Source organism: Acanthopagrus latus, chromosome 18 (assembly GCF_904848185.1).
Source record: "Acanthopagrus latus isolate v.2019 chromosome 18, fAcaLat1.1, whole genome shotgun sequence".
Taxonomy (NCBI): Eukaryota; Metazoa; Chordata; class Actinopteri; order Spariformes; family Sparidae; genus Acanthopagrus; species Acanthopagrus latus.
This window is the reverse complement of record NC_051056.1, coordinates 29,508,451-29,521,816: the sequence shown is the minus strand read 5'-3', so window position 1 is coordinate 29,521,816 and position 13,366 is coordinate 29,508,451. Positions and strand designations below refer to the sequence as shown.

The 13,366-nt window shown below is 44.1% G+C and overlaps 1 protein-coding gene across 6 annotated transcripts; it reads right to left on the bottom strand.

The window, feature by feature from the left end:
• Positions 1 to 25: 25 nt before the first annotated feature.
• pitx2 (paired-like homeodomain 2) lies at positions 26 to 11,072 on the bottom strand. Of its 6 annotated transcripts, none has more exons than XM_037077845.1 (5): positions 10,945 to 11,072; positions 9,564 to 9,755; positions 7,067 to 7,137; positions 2,487 to 2,686; positions 26 to 1,600 (listed from the first exon to the last, which is right to left on the bottom strand). In XM_037077845.1, exons 3-5 carry the CDS (start codon positions 7,110 to 7,112, stop codon positions 1,040 to 1,042), a joined length of 807 nt encoding a protein of 268 aa, XP_036933740.1. In that variant the 5' UTR covers positions 7,113 to 7,137; positions 9,564 to 9,755; positions 10,945 to 11,072; the 3' UTR covers positions 26 to 1,039. The 6 variants fall into 6 exon arrangements, with proteins under 6 accessions (XP_036933740.1, XP_036933739.1, XP_036933742.1 ...); XM_037077844.1 differs by lacking the exon at positions 10,945 to 11,072 and adding an exon at positions 9,949 to 10,034; XM_037077847.1 differs by lacking the exons at positions 9,564 to 9,755; positions 10,945 to 11,072 and adding an exon at positions 8,016 to 8,032.
• Between the last annotated feature and the right edge of the window lie 2,294 nt (positions 11,073 to 13,366).

Sequence of the window (13,366 nt, the reverse complement as noted above, 5' to 3'; positions counted from 1 at the left end):
CAGGAACATTTTGATGATGCTTCTTTTTTTTTCTTCTTCTTCTTTTTTTTTAAATCCAGAATTGCTATTCTAAATCGATATTCACACAGACATTAATAATAAATTTATAATATGTTAGAAACACACAACCGGTGCGTTTTTTTTTAGTATGTACATTCCCTTTTTGTTTGCAAGCAAAACGTGATTCCTTTTTAGGGTTCTGTCCTTTTTTGTTTGTTTGTTTGTTTCTTCTTCTTCTTCTTCTTCTTCTTCTTCTTCTTCTTCTTCTTCTTCTTCTTCTTCTTCCACATGCGTTGATAGATTGAACCTGGAGAGGGCTGGAGGGTTATAGCGCATTCGCCTCGACAAACAGGAGATGATGATGATGATGATGATGATAATTCAAATATATACAACCTTTTTTTCAGTCAACAATTAAACGTCCAAAAAAAAAAAATGAACACAAAAAATAAAAATCCACCAGTAAAACAAAAAAAGGCCTTTTTGTTTTCAAACTGTGTTGCAGAGTGACGCAGGCCTGGACTCATCAGAAAAAAAGGGAATAAAACCTAAAATCTCCCGTTTCAGTTTTGACTCCCGAGCCGGAGCGGAGCTTGCTTCAGTGGTTCAGTCTTCTAGTGCCCTTTTTTTTTTCTTGAAAAATGAAAAAGTAGTTGTAGTAGTCTCTTGTTCCTGTGGCCGGCTGCTTGTGATTACCACCACACTGCAAAAAATGACCACCATAACGAGCCAGTTGGTCTTGTAATCACCCTTAAAAAAAATCATACCCCCTCTAAAATAAAGTGCGATGGAATAATCTCACTTTTGTTTCGTGATATGTTTGGAAAAAAGTGGCAAAATCTTGAAGGGGGGAAAATTAAAAAAAAAAAAAAAAAAGTCAGATTAACTCCAACTAGTGACAGAAAATGCCTTTTTTGAAACACATGAAAAAGCACAATTATCACATCTCCTCACTCCCTCCAGAGAAAAACACCTCAAGCGCCACTACTCGCCTCTAATGACCCGCTAAGGTGGTGATTTTTTGCAGTGCAGGTTGGTATTAGACTGGTCTGTCCACGGCGTATTGGCAAGCGCTCAGATTAGTGGCCGGATTCTGCACAGTGGCGTATCCAAAACTCGAGTGCTGCTTGGCTTTCAGTCTCAGGCTGGCCAGGCTGGAGTTACAAGTGTCCCTGTACACGTAAGGAGGGGTCGGAGGCGCGTAGGGGCACGCCGACGTGGGCACGCCCGAGTTGAGAGACGGGTTACTGAGGTTGTTCAAGTTATTGAGGCTGTTGAGGCTGGAGCCCGGCACGCCGGTGACCGCCGAGGGCACCATGCTGGAAGTCATGGAGGATATGGAGTTGGGCGCCGGCGAGAACATGGACTGCGAGGACAAGGGGTTGACGTTCATGGAGTTGAAGAAGGGGAAGCTTTTGGTGGATAAGGAGGCCGGCGTGAGACCCTTGGCGGCCCAGTTGTTGTACGTGTAGCTGGGGTACATGTCCTCGTAGGGCTGCATGAGTCCGTTGAACTGCGGGCCGAAGCCGTTCTTGCAGAGCTCGGCTTGCTGGTTTCTCTCCCGTTTCCTCCACTTGGCTCGCCGGTTCTTGAACCAAACCTAGAACAAAGGAAATAAGATCAGGTTAGGAAATATTCTGCAGTGCTATTTAATCTTTTATTCCATCTTTAATTATTGCAATTGCTCGTTGAGTTCTGCATTTTATTACCAGACACGGCAGCTTTAATTTACTTGTTTTCTCCTTTTCTTTCTTTTTTTTTTTTTTTTTTAAATTTTATTTTAAATTTAAATCTCCTTTATTAATCTTGGCTTTACCGCGCAGACCACCGCGCTTTGATTCCCTCTTTATCTGGACTGAATACACACCGTGCTGTCACTGCACCGTCCTCACTGTGGAGAGAGGATGTGTATTCCTCTGCAGGCGTCCACAAACACGCTGACCTTAATCACACAGCACCGGGGCGACAATCGCAAAATACAAGCTTTGCACCTCTTTCACACGAACAGCAGAACACGACTGGTATCTGTCACCGACAAATGGCAAATAGCCTCAACTGTTAACAGCCTAATAATGCGGAATTACACTCAATAGGCAAATAAGAAATAGTTATTATCTTTCCCGAAATTACTGAACAGATTAAAATGTCCAGAGAGCCACAAATTAATTCAGATATAGTTGTTTATTTTGCATTGTTTGGAGAGGGTTTTAATTATATTTAGCCTCAGAGATAAACACATACAGTCTAATTAAATAGAGCTTGAAGCTGCAGTTTATTTAAACAAGACTCTGGTTATTTGTTTTCCAGCGAAAAACTCTATCCAACATTATCTTCAAGGAAATTTCAGCCGTGCGTAAAATGTGGCGTCCGTGCGTAAAACCGCTGAAGTACGAGCTATTTGTCGGTTAACCGGGCAGTTGGCACAAATTACCCGAGATCACACACACACACCAATTGTTTTTGCTTGCACCCAAGGGAGTACTCACCCTGACCCGGGCCTCTGTGAGGTTGGTCCACACGGCTATCTCCTCCCTCGTGCTCATGTCCGGGTAGCGATTCCGCTGGAAAGTGGCCTCCAGTTCCTGCAGCTGCTGGCTGGTGAAGTGAGTCCGCTGCCGCCGCTGCCGCTTCTTTTTCGACGGGTCATCTGAGGAGTCGTCGTTTTTGTTCTGGGTCTTTTCTTTTTCTGTCAAGAGGAGAGAAGTTGAGTCAGTCAGTGAGGCGGGCAGGGTCAGGAGGATTAAGGCCTGCACGCTATTAGAGAGGGAACAAAAAAAAAAAAAATCTGACTCTTGACAGTGTTGGGAAATGGATGAGCTGTTCGCTGCTCACGCTCTGAGTCACAACCTGAACCAGCTACTCTTCTCGTGTTTTTAATTACACATTCTGCTTCATTTTATGAGATTTTAATCGATCTTTTGATTTAATCTCGACTCAGTTTATCAACAAATGTCTGACAAATCTAAGATGTCACGAGACAATCTGTAATTTACACAAGACAGAAACTTTCTGAGTCAGAACTGATTATCTGTGAGGAAGATGGTCGCTGTACTATCATGCAAGTAAAACTCTTTCCGCTCATCAGTCGCAGCCGTCGTTTGTCTGATATCAACATGACATCTGCGGCGCCTTGCTGGGAACATCTGCACTCCCCGGGCGGTTCTTACCGACAGACTCCGGGCTGGACGTGTCCGACACCGTGTGCACCTCTAACCGGTGTTTCGAGTCCACAGACCGCTGCAGCGGCTGTAAACTAGAGGCCATCGCCAAAGCCGTGTGGTGCGTTGAGGCAAGTTTATTCCCTGTGAGGTGGTGGTGGTGGTGGTCTGTGTTTAATGGATCCCTCATAGAGTTCATTGGTGGAAGATCGCAAAGCCGGCTGTCAAAAGCAGATTAAGTCCCCTTCAGTGCGACAATGATAGGCGGAAAGTCCGTCGGCGGAATGTGTTCAGTTCTCCAAAAAAGACGCGCAGGAGAGCGGGTCCACTTGCGGTTCGGATGAAGCCCTCTTACTCTTCTAACTGGCTTTAAAACAGAGCGTGAGGTGCTGCCATACTAGCGTCGGTGGTAAACAGCGGCTACCTCGGCTGACTATCAGAGTGACAAGGACAGGTAGGTGATATTAGATCCAGAGGCATACACACACTCCAGCGCTCTCTGTTCATTTCAGCTGTTGCCTGCGCACTGCCTCTCCAACTGCGCCTCTCTCCAGACCTCCACGTCACCGCGCTGCGCCCGCCCATATTCTCTCTGACAGGCACATCCATGTGGATGTGACGGTGGGCCCAACCAACCGGAGCCTGCAGAAACGAGATCTGTGTGCCAATGTGTTTATGCCGGGGCTGGCGCTTATTTTCCCTCTTCCAAATAAAAGCATGTAAAGAGAGATGGGACGCACGGTGTACCCGCGGCGCTCCGAGGTGCCGCTGCGCAGCAGCCCAAGACCAAATAAAAATGAAAATAACACAGTTTGGCCTCATTTTATGAGATGGGTCCAGTGGCCCAGCAAAACGGTGCCGTCGTATTGATGCTCGTGCTCGGAGGCTCTGTCACCAGCAGTTTACTCAGGGACTCAATGTGGATAAAGAGAGCCACCGAGCGGATTGTACCGTATGAAAGAGAAATATGCACACTGCAAACACAGCAGAGAGAGAAGAGAGACGGAGAGAGAAGAGAGAAACAGCGAGGAGAGCGATTATAAATGTAACTTCAAAGGGAGGATGTGCCAGTCTGCTCCAAAACTGCCTGTGCGCACTTGTCAAACTGACGCTAACTGCCAGACATGTACAGTATGTTAAAAGGCGCACACGTGCAGCTCACACACACACACACACACACACACACACACACACACACACACACACACACACACACACACACACACACACACACAGAGTGGAATAAAAAGGTGATACACATATTTAAAAGCGAACAAACACCAACACATTTAATTTAATTCACGTGAAGCTCTAATCCGGCTCGAGGAGAACTAACGAAACAAACTAAACCTGAAGCCTGAAGTGTTTTTTTTTTCTACCATCCTCTTCGTCCCCTGTATGCACAGAGCGCCGTCAGTCACTCTCAGTCATACTGGTTGTCAGATGAGACGATCCTCTTGATCTCGGCTGAGTTGAGGTTCAGATATCCATTAAATCAACCCCAGCGGAGCCGCAGTTCACCACGCAGGCTCAGTGTGTTGACGACGGATTACTTTATCTGGGCGCTTAAACCGGATCTCTCTCCTCACTCTCTGCGTTTGGACCCCTCAGCCAGCTCTCCTGTAGAGCTTTTTGTTTTAATCTGATAAGACTCTCATTTGCCTAAGAATTTCTGAAGGAGGGTTTTTGATGAGTTGAAGCATTTTTTTTTCACCTTCTAATTCCCCAAAGATGTTGAAGCGCCGAGGCAAAGTAAACACGTCTCATCGACTAATGGAGGCGCGTCAAATGTACATACTTTGGTCACTTTTGTCCTTTTTGCACCATAACACATCATCATCCTGGGTCTTCATCATCATCATCATCATCATCATCATCATCATTAGACAACAACAGCGTGTCCACGTGGCCCCGGCGGACGCCCCCATTCAAGCGAGCACATTTGGAACTTGGCGATGTTAAGAAGTTACTGGGCTAATCCCGTGAAAGCCCCCTGATATATAAATACCAGCAGACCGTAGAGTGTATGCGACACACACACACACACACACACACACACACACACACACACACACACGGGGAGGGATGATACTTTATGAGAACTCGGGAGCCAATCGCGTCTCACGCAGAGCAATAAAACCTTGTTTGGAGGCTCCGAGTGATTCAATTAAGATGATTTCTTTTTATTCATATTTAATATAATAACAGCAGAGGATTTATTTTCAGGGATACATTTTATTTTAACACAGTCGTGCCTTTTTACATTGGCAAAGAATTATTAGAAGGCCAATAAGGAAAATAAAAGTATTTTTCATATTTCAGACCAGTTTTACTAAATAAGAACAAAAACACGAGGTTGTCTAATAATCAAAGTTTTATATCTGGTTCATATTTAATTAAAATGATTATGAATAAAATCATGTTTCCTCGCTGTGAACCCTCCGCTGCTCCTTTTCCCCTCCAGCCGTGTTGTAATACTAAACTTGAAGTGGATTATCGGTTTCCTCTTCATTTCTACCTTCTCAATGTTTTATCTCTCTTCTGCGGATTACTGCGCGCCACCGGCCTCCGCTATAGAGGGCCATTAATTAACAATTCAGTCAATATAGGAGGACGCGACACGGCTTTTTTCTTTTTTTCTACATGGGATTAAGGACACACCAGATTCCTCCATTAGTATATTCCTCCTCACGAATGCGCTTTCATTATACATTTAGTTTTCCCCGGAGTCAATCCAACCAGCGCCGCATATATTACCGGCAGCAGAACAGTCGACGCTGCTGTGTCTATATCTTATTATCTTATTATTCTTAATCAATGGTCGTTCACAGTGCGCGCAGAGCAGCCTGCCCTCCGCCACACAGCCCCGTCAATGTGGGCTAAACGAGGCAGAATGAGACGTATCGGTTATTCGTTTAAGACCCTAACGAGACCTGATGTCACTTCCTCCCCCTCCTGCTCTGAAGAATAATTAATAAATCCCAGACTGGCTTTTGTTTAGGCAGCAAAACATGCAGCCGGATCATGCGGAGAGAATCTGAAATGCTCTCCGAGTGTGAAACCGCATTAAAACACACATGAGGCCTCAGCGCGCAACAGGACCGCGCATCTGCAAGTCCAAGTGAATTACAGGATGGTGTTCGTGTATGTCCATCTTTTAATTACAACACGAGCTGTCATCATCATCATCATCATCATCATCATCATCAAATCCTCTGAAGATGCTGAGCAGCGCTTCCACTTCCGACCACCAGGGGTCCCTCTAACACAGCGAACCTCCTGAGCGCACACAGACGCACCAACAGCTCGACGAGCAAAAAGGCCAAAATGTCTGAAAACTCAACGTCTCTCAACAAACCGGCGACTTCCTCCTGCAGAAACACAACCGAGGCAGTTTTTTAAACTCGCAGTGGAGTTTTAGAGACTTTACAGTGAAAGATCTGAGATGATGGAGTGAGAAGTCCATCAGAACGGAACAGAATGTTCTGCAGAAATCAGCATGATCTGGCCTCTTTATTGAGGAAAATTATTTAAAATATATATATATATATATCTACAAAAAGAGAAGTTCAGAGCAGAGAGTGCCAGAAGCGTTGACTTCCTTTTTAATTGATCTAATTTTAAGGTTTGGGACACGTTTTAATAAAATGAAAATAAATGCAGAAATTAAATTTTAGTTGCAACAAATACAATAATAAGTTTGGAGAGAAAGAAACAGTATTAAACCTTTACAGGTGCAACATTTTTTTTTATAACAAAATAAAATCAAACAATATTTATATCAAATCAAATTGACAATATTCCGTCATATTTCACCTCCAAAAAAATAACTAAATAAATAAAAAGAATCCCAGTTTTCTTCAGAGAGCATGTGTGCGGTGTGACGCATCTGGATCAGATAGACTCACCTATCTGCGCGCAGGTGGTGGCCAGTTTGCGGCAGTGGGAGTCCATGATGGTAATTTAGAGAAAACCGCTTCTGAAAAAAAAATAAAAAAATAAAAAAATAAAAATCAAAAGACAGACAAAAGAGACAGAATTAGACTTTAAGAGCAGGAAGCTGACGCACACAGACACCTGCCTCATGTTCGGACTGCACACCAGGAGCAGGAGAACACAGGTGAGTTCAGAGGATGAAGAGAACATATTTTTAAAATTGGTGCAAAATTCAGAAAATTCACGAGGGTGTGATATCAGCCTGCTCAGTGATGGAAGGATAATTAGAAATGAGCTTTAATGAGTCTCAGTCTGGTGTGAAAGTCACGTGTCTTCTGTTAAACTGCAGTTTTAATTCGACTGAAACTCTCCTGAGCTGAAACTGACTGGAAACAAGATGAAACGCGTCGGATTAAAATGAATCATCACCACTGACGCTCCTTTTAAAAATCTAATCAGAGTCTGAAACTCGTCTTTTCTCACTCGTCATGTATTGTTTTATATTTTTCCTCAGTCTGATCATATGAAACCGCGCCGTGTTCTGCATGAGCCGCTGAGAGCCGCTGAGCAGCAGCAGCAGCAGCAGCAGCAGCAGCAGCAGTTGGAAGTGGAGTGATTCCGCAGTAAAATCACGGGATTAGAGTCTGATTGAGATGTCTGTCGGTGGGATATTACAAAATTCATTATCGCAGCCCTCATACTACCTCGATATGAAGTTACACAGATGGGGTTTTATTAGTCCAGGCTCACACTGTTTGCTTATGATAATTCAAGTCGGGGCTGAATTTGCATGCAAGTCATGCTGTCAACCATTTTTCTTCACTTCTTCTCTTCACCTGCTCGACATCCTCTGTGAGTCACCGAGCGGCTGTGTGCGGCTTTAATTCAAAAGATGGAAGATATTGGAGGTTAAGTTTTTACCTGCGCAACCTTTTCTTCTCCTCCCCCCCCTCCCCCCTTCACCCCCCAGCAGCAAAATGAAATCGTGGGGAGGGGGTCACGCTGTAAGGTGTGAGGTTATTGCGCGCGGCTCCGTGTTATCTAATCAGAGCAGATTTAATGAGGGGTCGCCTCCAATATTTCACCCTCCGCTCTGCGGCCTCCGGATCCACAGACCTGCGCGTCTTTACGCGTCTAACTGTCTTTTATTCTGTCGTGTAAAAATACAGAAACAATTTCTGCTGTTGATTATTTCCGGCAGGTTTTTTAATCTATATATATATATATTCTTTGTTATTTTGTTTGTGTGAGATTTCAAATTAAAAGCATGGATTTGAGAGAGAAAAGGAGAAAAAGATTTTTAACAAAATAATCACAAAAAATTCAACACAAATAAATAAATCGTGTTAATTATGTGAGAATTTTACGTTTTAGGCAAATAAAATCGATGTTATTGCGCTAATTTGAACACATGTGGAGGCAAAAATGTTTATCGAGCATGTTAAAATATATTCAACACGAATAATGATAAAATAATAATAATAATAATAATAATAATAATAATAGTTTTAAAGGTGGTTTAGTGGAAAATGAATCCTGCAGGTGATAAATGTTTGTTCCTGTTTTATTCTTCGTGTCGCTGCAGATCCAGTCCGAGGTTTATTAATATACCTGCATTTAATATGACGATTACACATATTTATCCTGCTCATCCATTCATTCTCACTCCGCGGACACTCTGTGCTCTCACCACCAGCAGTTGATCTGCCTCGGTGACTCACGTGGCAGCGGGCCCAGCGCGGACAGAAAGCTGGCAGCGCCTCGCACCGGCTTTACTTCTGAAATTAACACAGTCGAGCATGAGAGTGCAGCCTTTACCGGGAGATGAGTCGACTAACCGCCACCATATGGTCCTGTATTCATTAAAGGCGTGAGACCGTGAACGTCGCCTCTTATTTCTCTCCTAATATCGATGCAGATCTCGATCTTCTTAGCTTTTTTATCAACACGATTATTTGTAATTCGCTTTGAGGAATTAACTTACTTAAAACAAAACAAAACAAAACAAAACAACAGGCTAATTTGTCAGCGTTTTGAAGCTTTTACGCACGATTTTACGCACTTTATTGGAATTTGCGCGCAGATAAATCATCACTTTAGAGCACAAGAAGAAGGATTTGAGGCTTAAAACACACGAATATTTCTGTTTTTCTCGATATGTACGAGTTTTCTCACATTCCTCACACCTGCAGCACCGTACAGTCTGCTCTGCCCTGTTCTTTTTTATTTCCCCGCACTCCATCACCGCTAATGACACATCATTATCATCCGCCGACCTGTGAGGCGAACCCCTGCCCTCACATCAGTCCAGGCTCCTGTATGTTCCAGCGAACAGGCCAAAAAAAAAAAAAAAAAAGAACAAAAGAAAAGAAAAAGAAACACGAGGTGGAACAAATTCCTTCCCTCGCATTAAGTCACATCTCAGTTTTATTATTCCTTTTAGCGCCCCTGCGCCTCCGCTGCACTTACCAGTTGTTGACACCGGTGGAGGCTTTTGGTTGTTCCCAGCCGTCGAAGCGTCGAGATAAATCCCACCGTCCGAACGCGCTCTGACACCGGCAGGTTGTGTTTACAGCGAAAATTCAGGCAACTTCAAGGTCCAGTAAAGCTGAAAGTTTCTGTCCGGAAATGCGAGCGCCGCTTTGGATGTGGCTCCCCCCGCTGCGTTATCCAAAAAAACAGAGAGAGAGGGAGAGAGAGAGGGAGAGAGAGAGAGAGACGCAGCGCTGCTACGTTTAGGTTTGTTTCATTTATGCGCATAAATAACCATCTATTTACAGTGCGAGGAGAAACAGCGAAGGAGGCGCTTTCATCCGAGTCTCCCCTTGGTTCGTCCTCTTCTGTCTTCCTCAACTTTTCCCCCCTTGAAAGACGCTCCAAGAGTGGCGCATTTTTTCCTCCTTCTTTTCAGCTCAGAGAGAGGGACCCCGTCCGTGCGCGCGCGCCCCTCTGTGTGTGTGTGTGAGTGTGTGTGCCTTTTAAAAGGGGTGTGTTTGTGTGTGTGTGTGTGTGTGTGTGCGCGCGCCTGTGTGCAGTCTAGTAGAGGGCAAACTCAGAGCCTCTCAACTTTCAACAACAATCGAACAAAAAAAAAGAAGTCAGGATGGAATCTTTAAAAAGCGCCCACGTGTTTTTTTTTCTTTTATTAAAATAAGAAATAAAATTTAAAAAACAGTCCTGGTGTTCGTGTTCGCGGTGCGTTTACTGTAACACTGCACCGTTTGAGCTGCAGGCATGCAAAAACACATCAAGGCTCAATTTGCTTGAACCTGCTTTTTTTATAAGTAACTCAGCTGCTTATTGTCCAACTCGCGCGTAAAACAAACACCAGCCGCAACCGCAGATTGATCTGAATCCTCCTGCTGGCGGTTAATGTGAAGAGAAACTGCTGTGAGTTTCAGATAGTGACTCCTGTTATGTAATCAGGACATTAGAGCACAATTAACGCCCAGTTAAGCTCCCTGTTTGACCACCCTGCGCCCAAATCCAAAACTCATTTGGCAGCATTTGAATATTCAGATGTGGGTGGAAAACGGAACATTTTTTTTCCTCTTTTCTTTCTTTCTTTCTTTTTTTTTTTTTTTCTTTTTTTAAAACCAGCGTTCGGCTCCTCCAGGGCCAGACAGAGCGCTATCGTGTTGCGGATTTATGTGCAGATGAAGCGAACAGCTGGCTCGGATGCAAATGTTCTTTATAGATCCGTTTCGTTACATACAGACTGGATTTTTTTTTCTTCCCCCCATTCGCGTCTTAAGTGAGGCGAGCAGACCGGACGCAGGCCCCGCGCTCTAATCCTTCTTTTACATTTTTAGTCATACTCCCATTAAACCAGTAATTAATGCGCACGTACACACGGGAATTTCCTGGCAAAAAAAGAAAAAAGAAAAAAGGGAGGGGGACACTGAAGCAACACACGCGCATCACACATCACCCCCTCCTGCAAAATGTGGTGAATCAGGGATGGTTTGGATCCCAAATAATAAGTGCTCACTGCAGCCGTAAATGGGTAATAACACGAGTTAATGTGATTTTAACTGCTGGTTTACTCAGCGAGGCGCGCACACGCTCCTCTCAGTCTCTACAGAGGCCCGAGAAGGCCAATATTTTATTAATTTTCCACTCGCGTAAACACACACACACACACACACACACACACACACACACACACACACACACACACACACACACACACACACACACACGTGTCAGACGGAGCCTCGGGTCAAAATGCAAACCAATATGAGGGGAAAATAAATAAAATTTGCCTATTTGCCAACACAGCTCGCTTAGTTCTGCAAAGTGTGACCCCCTCCTTTAATATTAGATGTTGTGCGCTAACACGTGCACAATAAACGCAAGTGAACGACCCCGCAGCAGCAGCAGCATCACGCACATCTTCAAATCACGCCCCGCCTGCACCGCACAGGGAGGAAAAAAAAAGAGGATGTCTGGAGAGGCGTGATGGTTCGGCTATATATTCTCCTCTTACCTTCTTATACAAAGAGAGAGAGAGAGAGAGAGAAAAAAAAAAGAAAAATCAGTGAAGAGCCTCCTCTTTCTCACGCAGAAAGGTGCAGAGGAATGCCTGAAGTTCAGAGAAGGCTGGCGGGTATGAAATCTTTCGCCTCGGGGGCAAACCGGCGGCTTCTTTTCATTTCAAGCGCTTATCGATTCTCCGTTGTCATCTTTGGCGACGCAGAAGGACACTTGAAAGAATTTCTGATGGGGCTGTGATGTGAGAAACAGGGTGACCTGCTCTGCTGATGCTCTCTCCTGATTCTTAACGAGCACATCAGCGCTCTCTCTCTCCCTCTCTCCCCCCTGAGCGTCAGTACAGTTGGACATTTTCAACTTTTTCCTCCTCCTGCAGACTGGAGAGGACTTTAAAACACTCTGGATTGGAATCAGCACGCATCCAAGCATAAAGAGGAGAGATGATAGACTGCCCGGCGAGTCAGCCACAACACACACACAGAAATAAAAAAAATATATATCAAGCCTCTGACAGTTTGACTTCTTTTAAGAAATATTTCAACTTCTTTTTCTTCTTTTTTTTTTTAGTTTTATTTTGAAGGAGTTGTGTGCTGTCTTCTGTCTCTGCACATCATTTCCAGGGTGATTGATGACAGCTCCTAAAGTTCACACCAGCACAGACTTCAGATCTGCTGAGAACGAGATGAGCACACGACATGATGCAGGAAACACAACAGAGTTTCCCTCCGAACCACAACGTAGATCTGCAGGACGGAGGCGATCGTTCAAAGTGACTAAATATTCGGTTCCGTGAACCAAATCAGTGTTTTCAAAATATGCACAAGCTTCATAATCTGCAGATTGTGGCCTTATATCTCTATGCACACACACACAGAATGATTCTTAGATGGGCTCCATTTTGTGCCAAATTGTGCTTTCACATAAACTTATTAGTCTTATTGTGAAATCAGCTGATATCCAGAGAGGGAATAAACTGATTTATTATGAAAGATGTCGTCTTCTTCCTGCATCAGGAATCAGTAACATTACAGTTGAATCAGTCTGTGTTTCTCCTCTCACCTCCTCATGACGTTTCAATTAATACATAAATGAATCTAAACCTTTTTTTTCTTTTCAGTGAAATATAAGTCCTGAGCGCTGCCATCACTCTGTTGAGTAATGCACATGTGAAGTGGTTCCCATTATCCAGGGGTGCTGCTCGCCTGAGAAACCAGCCTGACTTTCTCCTCTTTTCTTTTCTTTTTTCTTTTCACTTTTAGCCTCAAACCACATGCGATTGTCGCCTAGCGTTCTGTCTGGCCAACACTCTGTGGCCATGTAATAAAATTTGGAGTCAAATTGGTGTTTCCAAAGCCACAAATCTTTAAACAAATCAGTTTATGTACTGCTAATATGTTAGAAATAAAGTAATGGCTGGGAATTTAGTTTTATTGTGGGAGGGTGTGACTTCTTTATTTAGAGGAGGATGAATATGGAGAGAGAGAGAGAGAGGAGGGATAGAAAAGACAAAACATTAGACGAGTCTCCGCCGAGACAGAAATATCCTGTGTGCATTTCCATTTGTCAAGTATCACTCCAAGAACGTTATTAGCGAAAAAGCTGCCTGTAAATTAACCAAATTAAAAGGGTGGCTCTTTGATGGCTCTTGAGCTTGTTGAGCGGCTTTATGCCTGATCCTTACTATTCCAGCTCTGTCACAGTACCAAAGGGAGACGAGCCGCACCGAACGCTAAGCACTCCGACTCAGCAGCGTGGCTTGTGGTTTTCGAACGTTATAC

What these genes read in the sequence shown, in the direction of transcription:
- pitx2 (XM_037077842.1), bottom strand. Translation starts at nt 3,357, where the DNA reads ATGAACTCTATGAGGGATCCATTAAACACAGACCACCACCACCACCAC. An exon ending in GTCCAGCCCGGAGTCTGTCG is followed by an intron (nt 2,687 to 3,167) that starts GTAAGAACCGCC and finishes TCCTCTTGACAG; the next exon opens with AAAAAGAAAAGACCCAGAAC. An exon ending in TCACAGAGGCCCGGGTCAGG is followed by an intron (nt 1,601 to 2,486) that starts GTGAGTACTCCC and finishes CCTTTGTTCTAG; the next exon opens with GTTTGGTTCAAGAACCGGCG.